The sequence below is a fragment of the Pavona decussata genome, unplaced genomic scaffold, assembly GCF_977016875.1.
Source record: "Pavona decussata unplaced genomic scaffold, jaPavDecu1.1 SCAFFOLD_48, whole genome shotgun sequence".
Taxonomy (NCBI): domain Eukaryota; kingdom Metazoa; phylum Cnidaria; class Anthozoa; order Scleractinia; family Agariciidae; genus Pavona; species Pavona decussata.
Window position 1 is genome coordinate 6,127,381 of NW_028145470.1, and position 27,557 is coordinate 6,154,937.

The 27,557-nt window shown below is 38.0% G+C and overlaps 5 protein-coding genes across 9 annotated transcripts in view; 3 read left to right on the forward strand and 2 right to left on the reverse strand.

The window, feature by feature from the left end:
- Positions 1-1,152, forward strand: part of LOC146482009 (protein sidekick-1-like) — a 24,128-nt gene extending 22,976 nt beyond the window's left edge. The window contains exon 17 of the mRNA XM_085107593.1: positions 965-1,152. Within this exon, the coding sequence (XP_084963719.1) occupies positions 965-1,152 (188 nt within the window). The remainder of the gene's footprint in view (positions 1-964) is intronic.
- LOC146482010 (COMM domain-containing protein 7-like) overlaps positions 1-13,483 on the reverse strand; it is a 17,611-nt gene extending 4,128 nt beyond the window's left edge. Inside the window, exons 1-3 of one of the 5 annotated variants that reach the window (XM_085108052.1) lie at positions 13,122-13,483; positions 11,360-11,669; positions 3,573-3,696 (exon numbers count right to left, since the gene is read on the reverse strand). In XM_085108052.1, the coding sequence (XP_084964178.1) occupies positions 11,365-11,669; positions 13,122-13,419 (603 nt within the window). In that variant the 5' untranslated portion in view covers positions 13,420-13,483 and the 3' untranslated portion in view covers positions 3,573-3,696; positions 11,360-11,364. Of the gene's footprint in view, positions 1-3,572; positions 3,697-4,396; positions 4,414-9,730; positions 11,670-13,121 lie in introns of those variants that run through there. The other 4 variants (XM_085108055.1, XM_085108053.1, XM_085108054.1 and 1 more) reach the window with 4 other exon arrangements.
- On the forward strand, positions 1,908-2,859 carry LOC146482011 (52 kDa repressor of the inhibitor of the protein kinase-like). Its single transcript, XM_085108050.1, has one exon. The coding sequence runs from the start codon at positions 1,958-1,960 to the stop codon at positions 2,576-2,578; it is 621 nt and encodes a 206-aa protein (XP_084964176.1). The 5' UTR covers positions 1,908-1,957; the 3' UTR covers positions 2,579-2,859.
- A 50-nt stretch (positions 13,484-13,533) lies between the features above and the next one.
- On the forward strand, positions 13,534-16,613 carry LOC146482012 (signal recognition particle 14 kDa protein-like). The gene is made up of 5 exons (XM_085108056.1): positions 13,534-13,617; positions 13,819-13,891; positions 14,566-14,699; positions 15,458-15,490; positions 16,071-16,613. The coding sequence occupies exons 1-5, from the start codon at positions 13,594-13,596 to the stop codon at positions 16,167-16,169; spliced, it is 363 nt and encodes a 120-aa protein (XP_084964182.1). The 5' UTR covers positions 13,534-13,593; the 3' UTR covers positions 16,170-16,613.
- Positions 16,614-18,811: 2,198 nt separating this feature from the next.
- LOC146482013 (uncharacterized) lies at positions 18,812-26,956 on the reverse strand. The gene is made up of 7 exons (XM_085108057.1): positions 26,473-26,956; positions 24,489-24,770; positions 23,149-23,275; positions 21,528-22,463; positions 21,126-21,213; positions 20,318-20,535; positions 18,812-19,315 (listed from the first exon to the last, which is right to left on the reverse strand). The coding sequence occupies exons 1-7, from the start codon at positions 26,525-26,527 to the stop codon at positions 19,228-19,230; spliced, it is 1,794 nt and encodes a 597-aa protein (XP_084964183.1). The 5' UTR covers positions 26,528-26,956; the 3' UTR covers positions 18,812-19,227.
- Positions 26,957-27,557: the final 601 nt, after the last annotated feature.

Consider the following 27,557-nt stretch of genomic DNA (forward strand, 5'->3'; position numbering starts at 1 on the left):
GTCAAACCTTCGGCACCACAGGAAAGTACTGCTCAGTAGTTTTCATTTGAATGGTCACACTTCAGGATTTCATCCACAGACTCAAAGTTAGAACCACCTTGTACAGCATAACAAACAGTACCAAAGGTAAGTACTGCTCAGTAGCTTTTATTTGAATGGTCACACTTTAGGATTTCATCCACAGACGCAAAGTTAGAACCACCTTGTACAGCATAATAAACGGCAACACAGGAAAGTTCTGCTCAGCAGCTTTCGTTTGAACGGTCACACTTTAAGATTTCATCCACAGACTCAAAAGTGAGAACCATCTTGCAAAGCATAATAAACAGCACCACAGGAAAGTACTGCTCAGTGGCTTTCATTTGAATGGTCACACTTGAGAATTTAATCCACAGACTCTAAAGTAAGAACCATCTAGTGCAGCATAATAAAAACACCACAGGAAAGTACTGCTCAGTAGCTTTCATTTGAATGGTCACACTTGAGAATTTAATCCACAGACTCAAAAGTAAGAACCATCTAGTGCAGCACAATAAAAAGACCACAGGAAAGTACTGCTCAGTAGCTTTCATTTGAATGGTCACACTTTAGGATTTCATCCACAGACGCAAAGTTAGAACCATCTTGCACAGCATAATAAACAGCACCACAGGAAAGTACTGCTCAGTAGCCTTCATTTGAATGGTCAAACTTTAGGATTTCATCCACAGACTCAACAGTTAGAACCATCTTGCACAGCATAATAAACAGCACCACAAGAAAGAACGGTATTGACCTGCAGTTTTTCCTTTTCCCTACGTTAGGGTCTCACTCAGACTCAAAGTGCTCTTTGCTCTTGTTGATTCACGTCAAGGATTCCACCATTAGCTTTCGGTGACTTTAGGGATAAAAAGTCTTACCAGTCAGCAACACAGGCTATTTTAAATCTTTGTACAAAACTGTACATAATCCTTTTCTTTTGCAGTCCGTAACTACACTACTCTCAAAGAGATTAGAAAGGATCTACTGGCAGGGAGGGTGAAAGGCGCGTTAATCGACACATATGTAGCAGCAGCAAGAAAAGATTTGCTTCAGGACGACTCACTAGAAATTCAGGAGGTAAATATTGCAGTGGAGCCTCGTCTTTCTCTAACTTCTTGGAGACTAGAGTAAAGCTCCGAGATAACAAAGTCGGTGTCAAGTTACAAAACAGTAATCAACAATGTCGTAGTATACTGTACTTGTAGCTAAAATGTAGAACAAAGCTACCTTTAACCTTTATAAAACATTTACAGTCCTGCAAAGAGATTGTCACATCACGCAAGACATACCATGATACTATTTAATATGTACAAACTGTATCTCAGCCTTTTCCTGGACAACAAAATAAAATGATTCGAATTCCGACCGAAGTTTAGTTAGACTTAGTCTTCCTTGTTACACTTCGTTATTGTCTAGTTTTCCTCTTCACACATTATCATTGTTATTGTTGCATGAAATGTTAAAAAAAATAATTATTTTTTGTTCAGTCTGGCTTGCCGCGATTAGCTCTGCGCTATTTGCAAGCCAGCCTCGTTATAACTTAAGGTTCTGTTGTGAATAAATAAAACTTGAAATTTCCAAAAACCCTCTGCATGCAGTAACAACTCACACGATGCAATAATCCTGACAAGTTTACAAGACTGTGAGTTATTTGTTAGTGCTCTCGTCACCTTAATGTCATTAAAACTGTAAAAAAAAAAACTGTGAAAAAAACTGTGAAAAAAAAGCTATCTCAGGGGACATAATTAACTCTTTAACCCACAGAGTCAACATGCATTTTCTCCTCATTGCCCTCCATATATTTCTTATGGTAACAGCTGGGAGAATTTGTTTGAAAATCAATACGTTTTCTTTGGTGATGAGTACCTTTATTCTCCAGGCGCGTAGGAGGGGGGGGGTTCGAGGGGTTCGAACGAACCCCCTTTGAAGATCAATAATGGCGGAAGAAAAGCTTTTAAATAAAGTTCCTGTGGTCGAAATACATCAACCAAAAAAATATATGAACTCTTTCTTTAATGGCTTTTCCTCAGTAAAAACAAAAATTGTCAAGAATCCTTGGAGATTCAAAATTTTAAGGGTCTCTAAGCTGCTTGGGCTAGCTCCCTCTGTAATGAGAGAAAGCCAGGTCAATGTTCAGCAGTTCACTGATTTGTTGGATCTCTATCAAGATGACCTACCCTCTCCAGAACTCTTTTCCTTCGAATTCCAGAGGTGGAAAATTATTGTTCAGGACGGACGAATTGTTGCTGATTCGTGTACTTCGTCACTGAAAGCATGTGACCCCGACGACTTCCCCAACCTGTATATGCTCCTGAAAATTGCTGCCACCTTTCCAGTCACCACTTGTGAATGTGATCGTTCCATAAGCACAATGAGGAGGTTGAACAACTACATGAGGTGTACCATGGGAGAAAGTAGGCTGTCCGCCCTAGCTCTAATGCATATCAAATATGATATGCCTGTCAATCTTGACGAGATAGTCAATTTGTTCGAAGGCCTACACCCGAGAATGATGCAGTTTACCAGCTTGGTGAATGACTATCAGCAGATCGAATAGCTATCAGAACTTGAAAGGGCACGGAATGTACATTGAACGTTCTTGTTTAAGTTGAAACAATTATGCCGTCGAAATGATGTTTATAGCTTAAAAAGCTGCTGTAAAACAAAGTGGTGATTTGCCTAAAATGGGTCTCAAAATGCAGGAAATGAGGTTTCTGGGAACCTAGATTTTCAAAAATTTCCGGGGGAGCATGCCCCCGGACCACCCTAGTAAGAGCGACTCCGGCGCTCAGCAAGATTTGGGGCTCAACGAACACCCCTATCGAAACTTCAGCTACGCGCCTGTTCTCATCACCTACAAGTTTGATTAAGTTGTGATGTAAGGAGAAAACAGATGCTGTTCGCTACTGGGGCTTGAAGTATAGGATAGCAACGGGGTTCTGAAAGTATCCGGGGTAAAATAACAGTGTTACATTGTACACGAATAGTGTAAGCTGGTCGTAAAGTTTCGAGACAACACGAAGTTCCAGATAAGCGTGGCTCGAAGTAACTGAACTCCACTGTAACAGCAGATGCATGCCAAGTCATTGAAACTCCAAAATGCATCTTGCAAAAATAGAAACCAACAACAACAACAACAACAACCACAAACAAACAAATGGAAAAGAGGTCAGAAAGATTCTTTTCTTTACGTGGAACACTTTACCATTGCCTATTCGTCAGGCAACAAACATTGCTAGTTTTAAAACAGGAGTGAGGGAGTTTTTAGCTGGAAATGTGTGAGGTATTTCGTTCTGTTTACTTTAATCGAAAATTTATTGATTGTTTGTTGTTGTTGTTGTTTTTTGCACATATCTCCATATGCATTTTTACATTTTTAATTGTCTGTCTTATATAATCTTAGTTTTTTATGATATTAATATATTTTAGAAGATTGTCTGTCTTATATGGGTCTTTGACTCTTTTACAGATCGTCCTTATGGCAATGCCTTTCTTTTTGTCACCTACCATTAATTTTTTTGCCATTAAATTGTAATAAATTTTAACCTATAGCACTATTATTTATGCTGGGTAAAGTCACTGCTTCTTTCTTTGCAGCTAATAGACTATCGATCTTCGTTCGGTGTTGTTCTCGGAGGAAACTCTGTTAGGCTGCAGCATTGTTTTCTGGATTATCTAAAGAACGAGAGATCGCTTTTATTGAGCATCGTGGAGAACTACACTGATACATTAGAGGTACGATACGATAGATTGTTATACCTGATTCCCTTCAGAAAAATGGCACAATAGAAGTACAAGTCTATTACTTTTTAAATAGATAAACAACCACATCTTTGACTCAGAAAGTCGTTGCATCACAATGCTTAGACTCCAATGCTCGTAATCAAGAGACCATGACTAAATTTGCAAACAAAGCCATATTAATCAGAGACGTTGTTAACCAGAAAATTGATACGGTCAGACACATTGATAACGCTTTCCTTTCCTTTGTATTTTTTATTTACTCCACATGATAATGTTGCAAAAGGTTCCAGTACGTAAGAAAGGAGTGGAGAAGGGCATAATATAGTTAGCTAATTGTATGCCCTTTAAAATTACGTTACAATATTTGTTAAGATAGAAAAAAAAGAAAGAAAAAGGAAAACTAATTAGAAATAGAGGAGAAGAAAGACAGAAAACGTTTTACAAGGTCGTGTGGCAGTGATTATCTGAAATATCAACAGATTGCTGAAAATGACGACTACACGTTCTATTTCAGCAATCAAAGACATCTAGAGCTGAGCAGGAAGCAACTAAACTGTTTGATAGCTCAGAAAGCACCTACAAAGTGAGCGTGATCATACTATCGGCCATTTTGGTGGCTGCTATTTTATGTGGAGCAGCATATGAATTCTGTAGATGGAAGAAGAATAGAGGTAATAAATAAATAAATAAATAAATAATAACAATAATAATAATAATAATAATAATAATAATAATAATAATAATAATAATAATAATAATAATAATAATAATAATAAGCAGTCTGTATGCGACCTCACCCGAACGCGTGTCACACTTGCTAATAGGGATCTTCAGATTTGACTTCGAGTAAGAGTTTGAGTACGAATACGACTTTTCAAATCTAGTTTTCTTGGTTTAGATAACCGCTTGTCACACCAATCTTGCTTCTAGGGTCTCCTTATCTGCTGATAAACAACAGGAAGAAGGGAGAGTTCTGGGGATGTGACTGATTTGAAATTTCAAAATCATACTCGTACTCTGATATGAAGGTCCCTAATCATTAACCGACATTACCTACATAGTATACAACCATTGGTCGGAAACCAACACTGTATATCTATTTATTTGCATTATTATTATATTGCTACTGTTCTTTATTGACGAGTTGCAATACAGATTAATTTTGGGGTCTTTATGGTAAGATTCCCAGCCAAACAGCAAACAAACATATATTAAACTCAACATTAAAGAAGAAATGCCATGATTACACTTTCCACCAAAATAAAATTTTCATTTTGATTGACAGGGGACAAATAAAATTTTGTCAGTGCAGACCGTATGCAGACAACTGATATGATATCCGTAAAAAATCGCTAAGCCAAAAAATAAACGTGAAAAAACAGAACGTGAAATTTTTCTTCAGTTTCTTCTAGTTCAATTTCGATAAAAAAAGGACTAAATCTTTAAAAGTGCTGGAAATTTCTCAAATAAACGAGTCTAATTTATGAGTATTACAAGTTCACTTGGACCAATTATAATTTGTCTGCGATTACATGTTTTAAATCAATCAATCAATCAATCAATCAATCAATCAATCAATCAATCAATCAATCAATCAATCAACCAATCAATCAATCAATCAATCAATCAATCAATCAATCAATCAATCAATCAATCAATCAATCAACTATCAACAGATGTCACACCGACATCCATTGCTGTAATTTGGTACTTGGTACGTAATTGAAACCAGTAGATCGAGCAAAATCGTAATTGAAAAACTTAATAGAATAATTCATAATTCTCGTACAATTGCCTTTTGTTGACGCCTTTTTCCTGTTGTAGTGACGAATGAACTGAAAAAATTGTTGGTATACAGTTGAAATATCCATGGTCATCTTCTGCAAACTTTGCTTATCTTCGGAACACGATCGGAAACGTTCGCATGATCTTCGGAAACTATTTGGTGAATCTTGGAAAGCCTTCTAGAAATAGTCAGTAAACCGTCGGAAAACTTAATTTTTAAAGAATTTCCCTTTGTTCTTTTGAAACCTCACTCATTCGCTGCACTCACTGGTTGGATACTTATTAAACTGAAGAAGTCGAAATTCGGCTTGTCCCTGTGTATTCACGCGTTATTCTCTATTTTTTATTGTACAGTAGAAGACAAAGAAATCACGTTGTTGCTGGTCAGGAGAGACCAGCTGATTCAAGAGATGCGACAGATGCTGGCAGAGTTTTACAGTAGTGTGAGCACACAGTACATGATACTGATCAACAAATATAAGCAAGAGAAAGAACTGGCGCTGAATAAGATGCTAAAGGAGAGAAAGGCAAGTTTGGGTGTGAAGCAGAGACGGAGAGCTGAATTAGAGAGGAAAGAACAAAACGTCAGGGAGTGTAAGAACAAGAAACTGTTTTTGGAAGACTCTGTGAGTTTATGAACAATCATCATCATCATCATCATCATCATCATCATCATCATCATCATCATCATCATCATCACTCCTTATCACTCCCGGGGGAGCATAGGGAGTCCAGCAGTACACGCCATCTCACACGATTCTTTGCTAATGTTTGGGTGCGACCTGCACCGTTCGCAGCATCTTACATGGTTGGTTGAGAAGACAAACGAACGAACAACAGAACAATGCTCCCAACCCTAAAAAACACAATGCAGCTGCAGGTTATCAGGGTCCAGTGAAAATAGAGCTTTTGAAAGGTGTATGTCTACTGGGGGCGACCTGCACCGTTTGCAACGTCTTACATGGTTGGTCGAGAGGACTAAAGAACGAACAACAGAACAATGCTCCCAACCCTAAAAAACAATGCAGCTCTGCAGGTTATCAGGGTCCAGTGAAAATAGAGCTTTTGAAAAGTGAAGGTCTACTGAACGTTTTGGCTCTGTCCCATGAGCAGTCCACTCCTTTCGGCTCTTCCAACATGGAGCGCCCCAGATGTTCTTGAGGCGTCCCCTCTGGTTGGTAGTGTATTTATGAACATTACTAGCTCAGTAACATACATCATATCCCTTGGTGAAACGGATAATTTTAGGGACAACATGATTCTTTATGCTATGAGACCTTTTTCCGAGTATGCCTGTGTCATTCACTGAATAATATATGGTGAAGATGAATATCACAAGTCTGAAGATGAACTTGTAGTGGCTACATCGATCTCTTACTGTTACTATACCGGGACAACTTATCTGATTTATCAAACATGAATAAGTGAGGGGCCTTATGCACCTAAAGTGTGATAAGAAGTCAATTTGAAACTTATTTCTCCTGAAAAGAGATAGCAACAGTACGACTTGTCACTGATCTAGCGTTCGCCATGCTTGCTGCAGTGACCAAGAAAAGTCGTCATCGTCTATTGAATAAAGGTCACAAATAAATAATGATTAAAAGTACGTATATGAACATGGACATGTACATGTACATATACCCTTTACCCTAGGTTTAATACCAGATGATTTCAGGTTTTTGTTGTGTATGTCTGTTGGAAGGAAGAAATAAAGAATGATTATTTATGTATTTGAGGTTCACTGATAGTCACTGACTAACAACCTTTGTGCTGGATTGCCAATACGGTACAAGGTTAACACATTGGGCTGGCTAAGTCCAACTTAGACCATGGTTTAAGGCAATCAATAGACCTATATGCCATTAATTTTTTTGTATCAGAGAAAAGGAGAAAGAAGTCTTTCTCTATAGCATTGCAGTATTGCAGCTAAAACATGAAGATACGTCTTCATAATGCTTAAATTTGCTTCAACGCAACAATATTATATCCCTGACTGAAAAACATGCAAACCAAGAAAACGCGCCGGCGGAAAAAGCAGTAAAAGCAACTGAACTAAACTGAAGCATGAAAGGAACGCACAGACGCAAAGCCGAGCGAACAAACAACTGGAACCACAATGACCACTGAATGAAGGATCCAACGACCAGAGAGCCAGCCTAGCGGACACCTGATGAAACGAACGAACAAAAGACCAAATACACGACCGAACAAAACCCACTGAACAGCTGAAAATGGTGATTGGACAGTTGCATAAACTAACAAAGGGGGATGCATGTATTCGCGCTATAAAGACATATGTTAAATGCTAGTTTTGATAACTTTACTTTATGTAGGAGGTAAAAGTAAACAGCAAGCTGATTATTAATGAGGGCTTTCCTCTCAAGCTTTTGATCTACGGTTTTGTTTTAGTTTCTAAACTGTAAAGGACAATTTTGTGGCAACATTAAATCAAGGAAGACTGTCTATTAAGCGCAAAGGAAATGGTGAATTAGACATTCTTTCAAAATTTGTTTCAAATTATCGGGTGGTTAACAATAAGCATAAAGGAGAAAACGTGTTATAGACATATACTTTTGGTGTAAGGGAGATACGGCGCTGCAGTGAAATGGGGCAGTGGACAACTGTGAAAGTGATCAGCGGGGGGAGGGGGGGTGTTTCTGTGAGGGTGACTGGGATGGTGAGGAGACAAACGGAACCGATGTTTTAGGCAAAAAGGAACATTTAATTGATTGACAACAGAGCTAAAGGGTTACAGAACAGCTGTAGCTTTAAATCATTTAGTGGGAGATAAGAAGTACTGAAAGAGAAAGAAAGTTTCATATGCCATACAGCAAGCCCTTACGATGGCTGAAGCATAATCAGATTCTTTGACGGAAGAGGTATACGTATAATTGTACTCAGTAAATTAAAATAACAAGGACACTCATTCGTGTACCTTGCGGCCAGACAAAAATAAAATTCCTTGACTTTTCACTGACTTAAAGATGAAATTTAGAATTTCCCTGACCTGACGCAAAATTCCCTTACCTTGAAAGAAAAAAAATCTGTTTTCCCCTGACCGTGGCAACGCTGATATAACAATAATTATTGCTTGCCTTTACAATTGCAAATTGTGGAGATTGAAAGAAGTACAGCAGCTACCCCTGTACTGGAGATTAAAGTTATGTTTGGAAGAATTACTTTTGCACAGTTGTCACTAATTATGGGTAATTACCATCAAGATTTACCTTCTGAAACCTCCGTTCTGAAATTGCTAGGTGATAATTTAATTATAATGGTTGTATAGCTTTTAATAAGATGAGATGATTGCAATGTTTTTATTCCCTTGTTATCATATTTTTATTACTTTAAATAGGCCTTATCACGGTTTTCGACGCCATTTTGATGGGTAGGCAAACAGGCTTGAAAAACAGTGTTTGTATGGAAATCCGATGTCAAATAATTTTCATAAAACATCGCTTCTAAAAAATTCATGAATTGGAAACTTTGGCACTAGGAAAAGGATTTTAAGAACAAAATTGGAGGCATGTAGCTGTAACAGAAAGCGTCCAGTCGTGTTTTGAACTTTCCATGCATTTCCCTGTATTTTTTCCCGCGAAATATTTTTAGTAGCAGCTCACAGCTGGTTCGCTATACAGACAAATGTATGGAAAGTTCAAAATACGACTGGACGCTTTCTGGATGTAGCTGTGCCAGAAAGCGTCCAGTCGTATTTTGAACTTTCCATACATTTGTCTGTATAGCGAACCAGCTGTGAGCTGCTACTAAAAATAGTTCGCGGGAAAAAATACAGGGAAATGCATGGAAAGTTCAAAACACGACTGGACGCTTTCTGTTACAGCTACATGCCTCCAATTTTGTTCTTAAAATCCTTTTCCTAGTGCCAAAGTTTCCAATTCATGAATTTTTCAGAGGCGATGTTTTATGAAAGTTATTTGACATTGGATTTCCATACAAACACTGTTATTTCAAGCCTGTTTGCCTACCCGTCAAAATGGCGTCGAAAACCGTGATAAGGCCTATTTTACTGATTTTTTAAGGGGTTGGGAGGAGGGGTTGTTGCTACCTTGAAAGCTTTAGTATATGTAAAACAGTACCAATGACAAATTTCTTTTGTTATAATAGCATCATCAAAGCTAAACTACTGTAAACGCACACTTTTTGCAAACTGAGACCAAATACATGAACATTTTTTAATCCCATTGAGGTCAGAGATATACATTTTTTTACCTTGTGTGGACCACATATTGTTACTTGGGTAATGGTCCATAAACAATTAAGTGGTTTCCTTCCAGCACTTTTAAAAAGTTACACTTCAGAGTTAATTCTCTGATTTCTCAGTTGTACATTCAGTGCTGCATGGCACAACATTTCATGAACCATTCATATTTTTCATACCATCTTACATGTAATAATTATTACCCTCAACCTGTTCCCATCTGGTTTCACAGCTTTCACAGTTAGTAGAGTAATAGTGATCAAATCTGGGGATTATGGCTTTAAATCCCAATGAGGTCAAAGGTGTTTTCTTTGCCTCATGTGGACTACATTTCCTTAATAGGGTAATGCTCTTCACTTAAATTTACACTGCAGAGTTAATTTTCTAATTTCTTAATATTACTGATACCAAAATAATACAGTTTTGTGTGATTTGAATGGAATTCTCTTCCATCTAATGTTATCTGTAAATCTTGCATTAATTCTTTCAAAGTTGCCCTCTCAAGTTACTGCGCTCGAAGTAGCACTAATTGAATCAATATCCCCTTTTTAAGTTCGTAGTCTCAGCTTGTTATATGTGCAATAACATCTAAGATTTCTTTTAGTGTATGTTTTATATTTATGAAAGGAGAGCAGCCCTAGAATGGGAATTAAGTTTCCCCCTGCTGATATCCCACCATTGTTTAGCTTATTTTTTTGTTTGTTTCTTTCATTGTATAGGTGGTTACCAAAACCTCAAACCTTTACTCCACTACAACTCCTATACTCAGGCTACTTTCACACACGTAGTCAACTCTTTACGTGCATACCTTTATTTTGGTTTTTCAAATGAAATATTAAAATGATTGTTTGTCGCACTTATGAACTTTGTTAGATTTCTTTTTTTCTCACTTAAATTTACATAATTTAAGCTCACTTCTGCACATTGCAATACTAACTCTAACAGTTGTTATTAAAAGCTGAATCATTGTATATCAATTCGAGGGATTTGATTGGCTTAGCGGCCATGGTATATGAACTATTATACCATGGCCGAAAAATGGCCACCATTAAATTTTCTGCTGGTTATTCCTGCACAGCGAAATCAGTAGAATCTAGCAATATTTCTTGATTGTTTTAAATACAACAATTATTCCACTTGCACTTGTTGGATATGAGATGATTATAGCCAACTCGGCGCTACGCGCCTGGTTGTCTATCTATCATCTCATATCCAACACGCGCTCGTGGAATAATTGTTAATTATTTTAGGTAATATAATATTGCTTCTTGTTTTCATTCTAATTGAGTGCCCTTCCCTTACTTTGATTTTTCCCTTTTCTATTTTCGGGGGAAGTACTGTAGATGTTCAGATGTCATATTTAAGTGTTGTAAAATGTTGTGGTCGTTAAAGCCACACGAGTTTGCCCTATGGCTTGTAGTTTGCTTTCAAAAGTATTACAACACCGAACAAACTGTTGGTTGAACATGACCCTATCAGAATAATTATTAAAATGATCATCTTTGTTTGTTTTTTGTAATATAAAACAATACAATACAACTGTAGCTACATTAACACATCTAGAGTTAAAAGTTTTTAAAACCTACCTACCTAACTCAACTGAAATACTCAAGCGTGGACTTTGCTCTCTCCATCTCATGAAGGAACGAGTAGAATTGTGGAAGAGTCATTTCCATGAAAACATCCTCCTGGGCACCACCACGATCAACAACCATCTTAAGCTGTAAAAATGTCTGTCCTACAACTTTCAAGTCACTGCTTCCTGCTGTTACTCCAAATTTCCATTCCATGTCCACAAGTTGGTTGACCATGAAGGACTGACCAACAACAGACCGTGACAGAGCAACCAGGTTTGATTTCCATCTTTCAGAGACGTGGGGAGAGTTCTCAGCTGAGAGACCTGTAATACAAAAACACTACATTAGGTTTGCTTCTGTTTGAATGGCTAGGTCAAGAGGGCTTTAACTGATGTCTGGTGAAAATGAGTGAAAAATGCTGAATTTTCCAGTTTTGCATCATTTAAAACAACCTTTTAGCATGTTTCAAAGCTCATTCATGTTCATTTAAATCTAGCTTAAAGTCAGTGGGAGGTCAGGAAATTTTATTTTTTGTTTGTCAATACTATTTTGTCCTTGTTGACAAGGTAGTGTTGTTTCAAAAATACATGTTTATGTGAATCAATTGAATTTTGTGCCTTTGCCAACCAAAGTATTCATCCTATATTGTCAGAGAAAAACTGTCCCACCTCCAGTACTTTTTAAGAATGCTCCCCCCTCACCCCACCCACAGTACAATGGTTCCTGCTCCCTCTTCCTGCTTCTCATCACCTTGGAAAAATCTGGGAATGTACCACATCCCATGCTCCATTATAACACCTCCCGAAGTCTTCTCACCACTTTCTTCTTGGTTTCCCTCCCCCACCCCCTCCCCTGCCCCTCCCTCGCTCTATCTGTCTGCCCTTCCCGGCTAGTAATGCGTGGTTCAATTCTACCTGTTACCATCCCCCCCCCGGGCACACCCCCGGGAAAACCCAGCCCGTCTGGCCCGGGGGTCGGGAATTTCCTCAAGCGGTCTTGCCCGGGGGTAGGGGGGCGGGGCAAATCATAATAACTACTCGCGCAAGGACTTGTGGGGTGACACAATGGCGGCTACTGGAACCACGCGGAAAAGGCCGCGTTTTTCGTGTTTCACATTTCGTAAATTTGCAGTCAGAGAGCTGACGTAGACCTGATGAAAGAAAACAAAAAGTAATTAAGTTCAAAAAATAAAAGAGGAAAGGATTTCCTCCAGAAGAAAAATTAATAATGGTTTTGTTTTAATAGAAATTCACCCGCTTCAGCTTGTTTCAGGCGCAGTTTTAATGTTGTAAATATACTGAGTTAAACATTTTGATCTTCTTGTAGAAAAGCAATTTATTTGCACTGAAAATACAAAAGACGTTATTTCATATTATTTCATATTGTTTCTAGGAATTTAAGAGTTGTTCTGTAGAGATACATTTCAATTTTCGAGGCAGTTTGGTTGAAACGCCCTCCTGGTGTATTAGTGTGTGTGTCGAGTTTTATAATATTCGCTTTACTTCGGAAGGGAGTTAATTGTTCTAAAAGTTTAGGATTTTTTAGATTCCTGGTTTTGTTTAAATAAAGAAATAAATCATCAAAACGAAGCAGTTTATTTTTAGTCCATGTCATGAGTCCCGGGGGTGGGGAATTGTCTCTTTCTGTGTGCCCGGGGGTGGGGAATAGGACGTCGAGTACACAAATGCCCGGGGGTGTGCCCGGGGGGGGGATGGTAACAGGTAGAATTGAACCACGCATAAACAGTGATGGAGATGCATTTTGCATGTTCTTACCAAGATGTTCCACATCTTCTTTCACTTGAGCGGGAGTTAAGTTGCTCTTCAATGCACTCTTGAAGAAGCTAAGCAAACTTTTGACAACATTTTTAAGCGCGTTAGGGCTCAATCCATGCTCCGCAGCGAAATCTGAAATCTGAGACATGAATCTTGTCCCTTCCTTTGGAGAAACGAGGAACGAAAATACTATATCAACGAGCTGACAAAACGCCTTTTCTTCGAACTTGTTGAGTGACTTGATATCTGTATACATCTGTTCCTCTGGTGGGACCTTTGTGAAATAAAAAGAGCTCATTTTTGGACTCGTAAACTCCTGCCAAACCCGTATTTTTGAAGCGAAGGAAACAGAAGTAGCGAAGTCATAAGCCCACAATGCACGGGACAGCGGCAAACACCGTTGGCCTGGCTACCTAGCACGAAGGCCCGGTCTCTAAGCTATGATTCACACATGTGAAAGAAAAAGAAAAATATGGTTCTTTTAGACAACGATGGGGTAAGAATTTTTCCTTTTATAGGCTCCTGTATGGTTCACTGTTGTTCTAGATTAAGTCCTCAACTCACAGTTAATTTATTTTTTCATTTTCTATTCTTATTTGCCTGAATTAGTGTACACGAAATCAGGAAGTTTTCAAGGCAAATCTTACTTAAAAAGCTAGTCCTAAGCTTACATATGCGTTGTTTGTATTTGATTTAGTTCCTTACCCAACTTACACATTTACTTCAAAAGACAAGGACGTCAGGATCAGTGAATATCACGATGAAAAGATGTAAGTCTGACACTATCAGTATCGTAAACTTACAACGATATTCTTCTAGAATCATTAGTGGTGCACTTGACTCACTTGTATGAAGCAATCAGCTGTCTTTGTGAAAGCCAAAGGAGGTTAGTTTCTAAAGGACATGCGGGGCTGCGTCGATGGAGAGTAGAAACGAATTTTTGGTTTATCAACAGAGTTGATAACTAAAGGTAAATTGGCCACCGTAAAGAGATTCGAGTGCTGACGTTTCGAGTGTTAGCCCTTCATCAGTAATAAGCTAAGTGTTGGAGAATTCAAAATCAGTGTGGAAGTATTTTCTTAAGCCCTGGTCAAATGGCACATGATAGTTGATGATAATTGATAATAGCTAAAACTAGCACACTCATTTGTCCACCAGCTATCATGCGCTGTCATCGACTATCGGCAACTATCATTCACTTTAAGCATGTTCTTCATTCTTCCCGTTTGACCACACGCATGATAGTTGATAATAGTGGAAGATAGTTTTAACTATTATCAACTATCATTGACTATGGAACATACGCCATTTGACAAGGGTTTTAGTGTAATAACAGTCTTCCTGTGTTTAATTATGAGAGTGCTAGAAACTGAACAATGTTAACCCTAAAGGCATGCTAATTAAGTTAATGTTTGTAGTTAGTTGTTGATGTATTTTTTTTAAGATCATGGCCAGACCAAGCCAAAACCAAAACCACGAGGAGCGAAAAAAGTACAGAAATTGACATCAGTTGAACAGGAAGGAGAGAGTAAATGTCTATTCAGAGCAACCAATGGAAAAAAGAAACTTAGTACTGTGGTAAGCTGGTTTGTGGTGTAATAAATATCATCATCATCATTATCATTATCATAATATATTTTATATGATATTATATAATTATTATATTATATGTTACTGTCATCTACTAGATTTTTAGAAGTTTGAGAATGAAAAAAATCTCTTTTGTTACTCTGGAACCTATTGGTTATATATATATAGTAGACTAGCAATAGATAGCCCGCACAGCAAGCGTTTCTGTTTGTGCATTTTTCGCTGTTTGACCACGTGAAAAATTGGGATGAGAGCGAAAAAAGCGGAGGAGGGGGGGAGGGGAGAGGAGAGGCTCCCTCTTGCGTCATTTTGCACACATCCAAAATACAGAAAGCAGAAAACTCCATGGAAATGCTTGCTTCGCAGGCTAAGCAATAGATGTATACACTGTATAATATTATACAGTTCTATGTAATAATGCGACATGTCAAGATGCCCAGTGAAATAACAGCCAAAATGGGTATGGAATTGAAACAGGATGCTTATGATGTCACTGATGAGTTGTTTTGATTCAGTCCAACAACCATTCTATTAATAGGCTAAGATATGGTTTCACTATAAATCAACATCTGCAACAATATAGAGAACAACATGTTCTTGTGGGTGAGTTAACCATGAGCGTCTGGGCAAGTTTGCTATGGGGAAATAGAGTGGTTACATTTCATCATTAATCATTAAATTTCATCATTAATGCTCGATACCTATCAGTACATGTTATTAATACATAGACATGTTGTCATTCACAGGTCAATAGTAAAGATGTAAATAGGTTTCAACTGGTAAGTGACAATTTTAATAATTTGTTTTTGTTTGCACATTGCGTTCAACAAAGCTTGGTGACTTAGTTTTCTGATCAAAGTTGTCCAGAAAGGAGGGAAAGCAATAATAATCAAGAGTTTTTATTCCAGCAGTGGTCTAGTGTTTCATTCATTCATGTTACAGTCACTTGACCAAAAAAAAAAGAAAAATAAATAAATAAATTACTTTATTTAAATGTAAATGTATTTAGTGCAGAGCACTAATTTGCGACACTTTCAACATCAATTTGAAATTTAGAAGTGTTGGTTTTTGACGAGAGGGAAGAACTAGAGTACATGGAGAAAAACCTCTTGGATTGAGGACAAGAACCAACAACAAACTCAACCCAATATGGCGCTGAGTCTGGGAATTGAACCCGGGCCACACTAGTGGGAGACGAGTGCTCTCACTACTGCGCCTGATCCCTAGCTTCTTTACAGTGTACATCTGAAGTGCTCTACTCAGTGTATAGCATGTATTAGCATAACTTGTTCAAATTGAATTTCAGTTAAAGGAAATGAAATGAAAATGTTTTATGCTTTGTCAAATGTTCCTCTGCAGGCATATGCAAATGTACTTAAAGCAAATATGGACAATCTAAAGAAAAGAGACAAGAGGACAGAAAAGAGTAAAGCAAAAAAGTCTAAGGCAACTCAGTAAAAAAATAATTTAAATTTTTTCTAATCACAGTGTATTTTATAATTATACAAAACATGTATGGTTGAATGGTTGTTCCTTGAGGGATCACTGTTCTTCTGTATTGTAAACATAAGCTTGTAAGTTTTTACTTTGCCTCAACTTCTTCCATTTAAATAATTGGAATCATGTTACCATTACCTTTAGTGTTGTTTCCTTTATTTTTCTTTTATGGATGAGAAGATGTGAAAAAAGAATCTCATTCCCCCTTAAAAACTCTTCTACAGTTTAACCCTGAGGCAAGGTAAAAAGGCTTGTGTTACACAAAAACTCAACAGAAATGTTGACTTTGGTGTTATTTTCTGATAACTTATTTCCAATAGTACATGTAGGTTGGTGAAAAACGATTAAAGTGTATATGACAGAATTTTTTTACTTGCTGGATCAAATCTTCATGTTGTTTTCGTATTGAAAAAAAAAGGAATTCCTGATCACTTTTTCTTTCCTGCCAATTGATGCATATAAAAGCACCAAATTTCACTTCTGGTTGGGTGCAATACCACACAATACGGAAGACTGGAGGATAGTAGGACTGTGATGTCAATACAGGAACGCTCAGTCTAGCACTTTCTCTATTCCTCAGTTGTTTCATTCTGAGTATTCAACAATCCCATTCATACTTTTTTCCATACAGTTTTCTTTCTCTGCACACGAAAAAAAATTAAATTGATCTAGCAAATAAAAAATATTCTGTCATATATACTTTTAGTTTGACACACACTAGGCGACTGGTTGCAGGGACTTGCCCCATGAACAGCTCACATGAAGGGGCCCAAGTACTTCCAACTGAAATCAGTTTGAATTATTTGTGGGACAAGTCACAAAGCCCAAATTGGTCCCTACAACTAGATTTCCTTTTTTTTTTTTTAAGTACACTCCAGGTGATCTGGTGACGTAACTCGGTGGACTGGGGAGAGAAATTTTAATGCCGTATCCCACAACCGCGCGCGGCCTTCAATACTGTTTTCGAATTTTAACATGGCTGCGTAGTTCAACACGAAGTCGGTTTAATTCGAACGTCTACTCACCTCGCACGATACACAGGACATGTAGAATGCATAGAGAATGATCTGTTATGTAATGCAATAACTGAAGGAAATTGGGAGGCAAAGACGTGGACGCTTCGAGTCATTGGAGAATGACATCTGATACGATAAATGATTGAGGACGGATTGACGCGTAAGCACGAATCTGCAAGTTTTATTTGAATAATTTGGTTTCCAATATTACCTTGAACTGTGTTTATTTACTTTTGTGTCACTATTAAAACTGATACTTTCTAAAGAACGTCTTGATTGTGTATCTATCAAAATTAATATTCTAAGCTTAAGCAAGAGTGCTATTTGTTAGAAAATTTTGCAAATTGAACTCGACGAAGATCCGGGCGTTTCAATTTTGGCGGGCTTTCGCTTGGGACGCCGGCCGCTCGGCAGCGTTGCCTTGACCCTGGACTTTAAATTTATGTTGTTTTGTCAATTAAACCCTGGTCAAGTCGTTTTGTTTCGCACTTTGGCATTTTAAAAATGTCTTTTTTTCGTGTTGAACTACGCCGCCATGATAAAATTCGAAAATTACATGAAAGGCCGCGCGCGGTTGTGGGATACGGCATTAAAATTTCTCTCCCCAGTCCTCCCAATCATGTCACCAGATCACCTGGCTGTATTGTCTAGTTCACTCAATGGGACAAGTTACTGGGACTAGTCCCTTCAACAAATTCTAGGGACTTGTCCTCTTATGTGTGCAACCAACACCACCAACACAGTTTATCTTAGATAAATCTCCGGAAGGTTGTTTCATTTGGACGTATTTCAGTTTTGGAGCAGGTGATCATGTGACAAGCATTCCACAGAATGAGCCTTGAGTATTCTAATGTGCATCCCAGAAATTGTAACTTGAAATCAAATTAATCTTATGAAAATAAACTAAGTAACAAGTGATAAAGCAAGTGTCCTCCTTTCTGTGATACGACTCCCATTTGGCTCGATTTATGCCTTTAGATTCCTTTCCTGGAGAGGGATAATGGTTGTTTCATTAGGCAAGCCACTTTACACCACCTTGTCTCTATTCAACAGGTGTGTGAATGTGTTCTGCGTTTATTTTTTCTTACAAGACATTTCACTCCACTATTTCTGTTGATCTGGTGTTGAAAATGTCTTGTGTGCTTCTACAAGAGCCATTACTCCACAATTTCTCTTTCCCTCCTGGTGAATTAGGTGTAAGGACACCTTACTCTATGTTGTCTCTTGCTATTCAGGTTATTAAATAGGTGTGGTGAACATGATGCTAATGGGGGGTGGGGAAGGGAGTAACCTTGTAGTGGCTCAGTTGGTAGGGCACTGGACTACAAAGGATGAGGTTGTGAGGTTTAATACAAACACCAGCTAGTTGAGAAACAAACCATATAAACTGTTTGGGGTGGGGAGGGAAAGAAGGGAACCTTGCATTGGCTAATGCCCCCGACACAAAGGGAAGTGCGCGTGTCAAATTATATTCCAAGGTTCCAAGGTTGTCATTTCATTTTATTGAAACCAGTGATGAAATTAAATTATAAAATGCTGCTTGATTTGAAAGACAGACTGGAAGTTTCAAACAGACAAGTTTCTATCTTTAAGAGAACTTTTATTACTGTTTGCTGTTTCACATACATGCAACAACACTTATACTGTAAACATAAACATCTTATTTTAAGTAAAGCTACATCTTGATGGCACATGTGATGAAACATTCTTTTTAAGATATTCTGCAGTCCTTTCTACACTTCTAAAGGTACTTTGTCTTGTTTGAAATGAGTAAAATTTCTACACCTAAGAACTTGGACCACTAAGAGTATTTACACACAGCTGACACAGTTTCGGTTGAAGCTGGAGATCAGGACATTTCACCTTAACTTGCTGCCTTTCTTTGGAACTAATGACATTTTAGCAAGCAATGAAATACATCAGGGTCTTCTTTACAGTTTTTGTCAGCCATATTTACTATATGATGGCCTTCAAGTTCTGCTGTTTCTTATTTTTGAAACAAGTTATCTTTGCAAGACACTTGCTTCTGATGGTGGTGGTGAACACTTCCTTCCATTTTTCCCATCCACAAATGTGATATAGTTGACATACCTAATACAGAAAAGAAATATAAATAGTGTGAATCTTTGAATTGGAAGTCTTAGCTTCCTAGAGACAAGTTTTGGGTCATTTAATGCATTCATAAATTTGAGTGTGTAAACAAATTAATCACAAAGAGTGGCCACTCAAATGAACGTTGTTGAGCAGTTCTTTCTGTGGTGTTGTTTATTATGCAGTACAAAGTGGTTCAAACTTTTGTGTCTGTGGATGAAATCCTAAAGTGTGACCATTCAAATGAAAGCTACCGAGCAGTATTTTCATGCGGTTCTGTTTATTAATTTTCCAGGAATCTAAATACTGCCATGTAAGTCCACTGCTGTTTAATCTGCACTGGCTGCCGGTTAAATTTCGAATTGACTTTAAGATATTATTGTTGACGTATAAGGCTATCAATGGCTTAGCGCCTTTTTATCTAAAGGAACTTATTAATCTTAAAGAACCATGTAAATACAAGTTACGCTCTGACTGTGATGGACTGCTACTTAACACTGTGAAATTCAAGACCTTAACAACGTTAGGAGATCGATCTTTTGCTGTGGCTGCTCCTAAACTATGGAATTTACTGCCCTATGCGATCAGGAGTAGCCCGTCTGTAGCATCTTTTAAACAGACACTCAAGACATTTTTATTTCAGAAAGCTTTTTTATAATTTTATATAGTTTCTAGTTTTACGTTTTTAAGCGCTGATGAAAATAGTCTTATTGATATCGGCGCTATATAAGTTTTATTATTATTATTATTATTATTATTATTATTATTATTATTATTATTATTATTATTATTATTATTATTATTATTATTATTATTACTGTACAAGGTGGTTCTATCTTTTGAGTCTGTTGATGAAATCCTAACGTGTGACCATTCAAATGAAAGCTACTGAGTACTACTTTCCTGTGATGCTGTTCATTGGCTTTGAAGAGTTGGGGTTTGCCAAGTTTGTTCAATAAAAATAACTATATTGATTTACTCTTTAACACGATGTAACCTTACTTGTCTAGATAGTTTATTGTCAGCTTGTCATGATGCTTCTTAGCAAGTTTCATCCACTCGCTACTTAAGCTGTGTTTCCATGAGTACACTTCCACCGACCAGCCTCTTTCCAGTGCTGTCACAGCGCACCCAGGGAAACTTGTGTCACATTCTGACTTGCCTTTTGTCCCATCTCCTGTTGCTAGCACCAGAACCCCAGGGGGCAGTTCACATAAGGCCTAAAATTGAGCAGTACAGTTTATAATCAAATTAGTAATCTTACAGTACCACATATTCTAAGGTGACCATGCCACTTGATTTACGTCTTTAAAACCATTTGCCAGCTTCTGTTTCATCTGGTAACTATCAGAATGGTTATCCAACATATAGGAAAAAAAAACTTTGCCAAGTTGCTACAGTGAAATTTCCACATAATTTTATACAACAGGTGAAATCCTAAGTATGACCATTCTTGAAAAACCCTTTTGAGCAATAGTTTCTTGTGGTGCTATTTATTGCAAGAATGCTGTACGAGAAGGTTGTAACTTGAGTTGGTGAATGAAACGCTAAGAATGCCCATTCAAATAAATGCTACTCAAGATGCACATTTCTGTGATGCAAATTTTACTATGCTGTACATACAAGGTGATTACATCTGTTGAGTCGGTGGATGAAATCCTCAGCATGTCCATTCCAATGTCATTTACAGATTTATGTCAGCTGCATAAGATTTTTTCATCTTAAAGGTCTAAATAAAATCCTTCAGTGACCATTCAAACAAAAGCTGTGGATCAGTACTTTATTTACTTAAGATACACAGAAATGTCACCTTATATATCCACAATTGGAGACTTTCATCAACTCTTTGCTCATCTTTTCCTCTTCTGTCCTCCAAATCAACTATGTACCCCAAGCGTCTGATCATACAAAACAAAAAGCCAGTTTTAGAAAGTGAATTGGACTTTGGGTGTAAAGATTTGTGGTTCAAGGTTTAAAGGTTGATCTCTATGATAAGATCACTTTGCTCCTTATTTCAACTCTTCGTAGGGAGGAGAAGGGTACAATCCCATCAACCCTCCCCTTCCTAGAGCAGACTCTACCTAAGAGTCACAAGTGTAGATAGTGACACTTGAACATCAATTACCTTCTTTAAAGAGAAATAAGATTAAAAATTAATCCTTTTTGACAAAATTACATGATGATAGTCACTCTTCACCTCTCACTTGTTTACCTGTAAACTTCCCAGACATGCTCAGTTGCAGGAGGACTGGATCCACCAGCAAATCCTCTGGCCTTCGCTCTTTCCTTTTCAAGAATCCTGACAAGGTTTTGCAGCTTAACTCGCACATGTCGCTTGCGATCTCCTGTATTAACCATGCTTGCACATTCTTGTGCGCCTATGTAAATGTTGCTGTTGTCTATGGCAACTACTAGTCTTTCATGAGAAGTTGGAGAGGTGTGACTCTCAAGATCTGTTGATACTTCCTGATCAGCGGCAAATTGTGATTGTATATCAGATGTCTGGGAAGACATTATTGAAGAGCTGTGAGAAAGGTCATTGCATTTGTTGGCCTTGTCCAAATTTTCGGTAACTTGTTCTGTAAGTGTACAGCTCAGTGGTGTTCTTAGGTTGTTATCAGATGCAGTGGAGTTTGATAAGTATTTAGTTCTTTCATGCAACTGAACAAAATTCTTGTCTGTTCCACTCTGCATTCCCTGCTGGTGTTCTCTATCCTCATAGTCTTTCAAGAAGGGTGCACTGCCTTCTAGACTTTCAACTTGTGTGTGTGTCATATGAGTTGTATCAAGCTGTGCACTGAGCATTTGAAGAGGAACTTGATTTTTAACAAGCAAGCCCTGCTTTTCATCACAAGCTGAATTCACTGAGTGCAGACTTGGAGAAATGAAATCTGCAAACACCAACCCATTTTGTTGGCTGAGATTTTCAGCTTTGCTGGGTACTAACTCAAGGTAGTGTGACTCTATGTCACCAACTTGTGAAGCTTTTGTCAAACAAAGTGTGTTTTCTGAACTGCTCAAGAAAGGTTTTCCAAAGCTCGATGGTTGTTCTGTGATCAAGGCACTGTACTCTTCCTTGTTTGCTGATGTTATGTACTGTGGTAGTTCAAAAGCCGATCCCCCGGATAGGTCTGCACATTGAAGATACCTTGAAAACAACAATACTTAAATGTCAAATTACAGCGCCTTTCAACAACATGCTGACTCTGAAGTTCAGGATTTAACCCCACTGCCTCAATCAGCTGAGCAGACCTCTTAGAAAACTAAAATGTTTGGCTCACTGGGTTCAAAATGTCACATTCAAATGCTGTGATTGGCTGATTTCGATCCACTTTGTTCTTTTGCAGTTAGTCAGTTGTCTCCATAATATGATTGATGGCAGTAAACATGCAAATTGTTAGTTGGGGTTTGAAGTTCAAAGTTTGTATGCTTTTGATAGGTGCTGTAAGCTGTATGTGAATGTGATACACTTAGCCTGTAATCTTCCCCATGAGGGTAGTCATAGTTGTTAGAAGAAAAGGTGGGAGGGCCCGGGCACTAGGTATTCTTGAGATTGAATTGACTTAAATTGAGTGTTGAGAAGCATGATGAGAAGCAGGAATGAGACAGGAATCACCAAGGAGGGGCAACCGGGAATAGGAAAAGAAAAGTTTGGACTATCTTTCTCTTCCCGCCCCATCACAGAGTAACTAAATAAGATGACTTCAGAGTCAATAATTACCAATTTCGATTTGTTGACAGTGCATTGACGTGACCTAGTCGTCTAGGTTCCATGTAAGGTGTTATAATTCTAGAAGAGTAGATTTATTTTTTTGCATTGAAAATGACAATACCTCCACGTAAAAACAAACGAAATGGCCAATACTCCTGCTATCATTCCGAGGATGAACATATAGGTAGGCACAACAATGGCTTTGAATATGGTCACACCAGACTGAATCACAGTAGTAGTGTTGTCACCTGAAAAAAGAATAAATACCACTCAACAAAAAGGCCCACAGCAAGCTAATTCCGAGATGGCCCATGCCAATGTTAACCTTCAGCCTGATGGACAGAAACCTTTCCTTGGAGAGGGGGTGGTCTGTGAAGTCAGCATACTCCTTCCTTATATGTACATGGTTTTTGAGCTGCTTTCAGTGACAGATGAAATGTTTACTGTTTGGTCCGAAATTTGGCAAGGAGACAACATAAACAAAATGATCTTCATTTTGTCTTGAAACAAAAGGAGGAGAAGTAGTCAAAATATATCACCCCGCTTTGTAACTTACAATAAAACATGTAGTGTACCAATGCAGGAACATATTTACCTTCGGGTCTGAAAACAGGTATGGAGTTTAGAGGTCAGACTGAAAACTTGTTTGGAAAACAACATATTTTGCTCTGAAATTGCTCGTTCCAAAGTTCATAAAGGGACTGGGCCCTAGTTCACACATTGTTCAAATTGCGTCATATGAAGAAATGATCACATAAAAATTAGTAAGTTTACCAAGTTTGGTTGTTTCATTGCATAGTAACCAGGCTGTGACCTGTCGAAGGTCGCCTAATTTCCATACAAATGTCTCTAATTCTGAGATGGCATATCCCATGCAGGGCCCCTCTATTATTATTATTATTATTATTATTATTATTATTATTATTATTATTATTATTATTATTATTATTATTATTATTATTATTATTATTATTATTATTATTATTATAATTATTATTAGTCATACCACAAATCCCTACAAAGTCTCTAATTTTTCTGATTTTTGAAAGCCCTCTACATGGTTGCAATCTAACCACACTGACAGAACCTCAAACTTACCCAAAGAAACCATTTATTCAACAATTATTCCACGAGCGCGCATTGGATATGAGATGATAGATAGCCAACGAGGCGCGTAGCGCCGAGTTGGCTATAATCATCTCATATCCTACAAGCGCGAGTGGAATAATTGTTTTATTAAAAACAATCAAGAATTATCGCTAGATCTTACTGATTTCGCCTTGAAAAATCAACCAGAAGACAATTTAATAGTCACCGTTCCTCGGGCATGGTATAATGGCTCATACACCATGGCCGCAAAGCCAATCAAATTCCTGGAATTGCATTATACAATGATCCAGTTTTTAATAAAACATAATTATTTCAATAACATTGCTATTACACTGCTAGAATCTCACTTACCATCTCTCAAGGTCTTTACTAGGGCAGGTCTGGAGAATGGGGAGCATGACCCAGGAGAGAAGCCACATGCCCTCAATTTGACCTCATACCAAGACCATGACTTGAGGCGCTTGGCTACATACATCACATCATTCCCAGAATACTCTAGTTCTGTGTCTATATATAGCTCATAGTGATCAATCTCTACTTTGTTGGAGTGCACCCGACACCATGTTATGCGCACCTCAGTTGAGCTGAGAGCTGTGATATTCGGGACGACTGGCCTTTCTGGAGACCTCACACCTGAAAATAAGGAAGGCTTGTTACGCACAGGAAGACTTGGTCGGGGGGGGGGGGGAGGGGGGGATGGAAGTCATTTTAGATTTTTAGCACCCTAAGGGGTACAAAACCACAAATTGTAACTCAATGATCACCCCCACCACGTTAACAATTATTGGAGTTTGCCCCCTCTCCCCCAAGTCTACCACTTGTTGTACTTACAGATCTCAAGGTTGTCACCTTCAACTGAAATCCTAATTTAATTTTTTCTGTAACAAAGATGTGTTGAAGATCAAAAGTCAGCTCAAGGTCAAAAAAGGCTGAAGACTAATTTCTTTTTTTTTCCCCCAGAAAATCAATCACATGAGATTACCCCTTACTAGCTTTTCAATTTGAATGTTCACTCTTGAGCCTCTTTAGGACTGAAAAGAGTTGTAGTTCAAATTTGTCCTTGGTTTAAATTTTATCTTCCTGTTGTTCTTGGGTATGATAATGATGATAACGAGTTTGAAACAATGGAAAATAAAATTTAAACCAAGGATAAAATTAAAGCACAACAGAGCCACAGGATTGTAAAAAAAATTGAAATAACGGAAGGAAGTTCCATAAAGTCGTCTTTTTCCGGTTTCACTTTCTGTATTATCTGGTGATTTCCAAAGGAAAAAACGACCACCACATTCGAAATGGATAGGTTGATAGAGTCTTAGATCGCCTACGTTCAGAGTTCTTTGTTCTCCATATCTCGGCAAGAATTTACCGTAGAAAGCTAAAGAAACAGGCTCAGACGTGCACAGGACGGAAACGCGAAACAAGGCCATTGACAGTTCAATCAACGAAAGTCCGGCAAACAATTGAAGAAGTTTGCCAAATCGATCAGAGAAACTATGCTATTAAACACAGTACAAGCGACTGAAATTGTTTGAATGATCGCTTTACAGGGTTCGGTATGTCCGTTCAGTGAAAAACTATTTTGAAATTACTTGGAGCTTTTTTCAAAGATCAAATCTGTCGCATTACCCATTCAATTCGAAACAATTGAAATCGTTTTATCAAACAATGGCTTTAATTATCATTATACACTTTCACCTGGCAGCCACAAACAAATTAAAACTACAGCCTGATAAGAGAGCTTGCTCTCAAGCGAATGATTTGTGAAATTCGCCACTTTTAATTGAGTCATCGAACCTCGAGTACTCCCGAGAATTAATTTAAAAGCAAAGCTTTTACTTTTTGAGTCTGTGAAACTCAAATAAAAGCTATTAAGTAGTAAATCTCTGTAGGATGCTAGTTTTACAGTTTTACTTAGAAGGAAATTTTACAAAATTTGTCAAAGTTTTACTTTTATAGCGTTTTTAGGAGGGAAAAGATTATTTGCAGGGGAGGGGTGATTCGTTGATCAACATACTGTTTCTTTACAGACCCTTCCAACGCGCATTATTTGGTTTTTGGGCATTCTATTTTAAAAAGGTTACAGAAAAATAGCAATTTAAAGATGTTCACGTTTACGCACAGAGCGGGACAGAAAATGGATTTGGGACAGAGCAAAGTTTGCTCAGACGCACAGCCCCAGACAGATTCATTGCCATTATCCTAGGGATCTCACTAGTCACTACGGGCTATTGATTATCGATCTTTGATCGTGCTATTTCTCAAACTGTAAATTGAAACATTCAAATTACGCTTGGAAAGACAGCTGAAAAGACACAATAAAGCTTTTACTTCTCACCTGCGACCTTTTCTTGCTCGGCTAGTAAAATGACGATTAAACTCAACACAAACATGTCTGTCTAAATTATGAGATGTTTAACTTTCCACATAACACACGTTGCTTCAGTCCAAGGGCAGTACGGCTCGTATTTTACACCAAGAATCCTTTAACTGTTAACAAATCCATGTATTGACGCGGAGAGCCAGGTACAAGTTGTTTGAGACAAACTGAACGGATTTTGCGCATACATCATACTCTCATGACCTTCATATGTTCCGCTGTCAGTTATTTATTTCGCAGAGTAGTCAATATTTTTGTCGTATATGGGTGGCTCGTCAGCTCTCCTGATCCTAGCCAGCCAATAGTATTCTTCAAAGCCCGACATGGCGGTCATTCTTGGTTTCAGGTATCACCCAGTGTCAAGTGATATCCTATATGCCAAAATAAACAATATTGGCTGAGAACTTTGGAAACTTGACAAGCATTGTTGCAAATGAATTTATACTTACAAGTTCGAGGCGGAAAAGATAGAGAAAGCTCTTCAACGTGTTTTATGACACATTTGTAGAACGTATCAAGTGGCTAAATAAGTGATAAATATTGCCACAACTAATATATTGTTTGGCTTAATCTCTGCAATGCAGCGAAGCGTAGGCAGTACCCCATAACTTGGACAAATGAAAAATGAACCCTATCCCCCCTATATAATTTATAATGGGTCGCGTTGAAACTAAACGTGCCCACCCCCCCCCCCCCCCCAAACATGCTATTTATAACCATCATTGAAACGGGAAGATGAGTGGTCTTAATTTTTAGGACCGAGAGGGTGATTTCCGAATGAAAAAGACGAGGGATGGGAGGGTGATCGTCATACCAATTCACAAATGTAATTCTTAAATGTAATTCTTAAATGGTACTGTAAGGGTGCCTGTCATCCGCTAGACTCTGAAATGGCCACAGGGTGTCAATTAAGAAAACAGTTTAGGGGGCTAAAAAGGACTAAAAATGTGGGGGAAACATTCAGAATCTTTGTTGTATTGGGGTCTGACTGATGACTAATTCTTGTCGACAATTCTCGTTCGTTATTGCAGGGGTTCTTCATA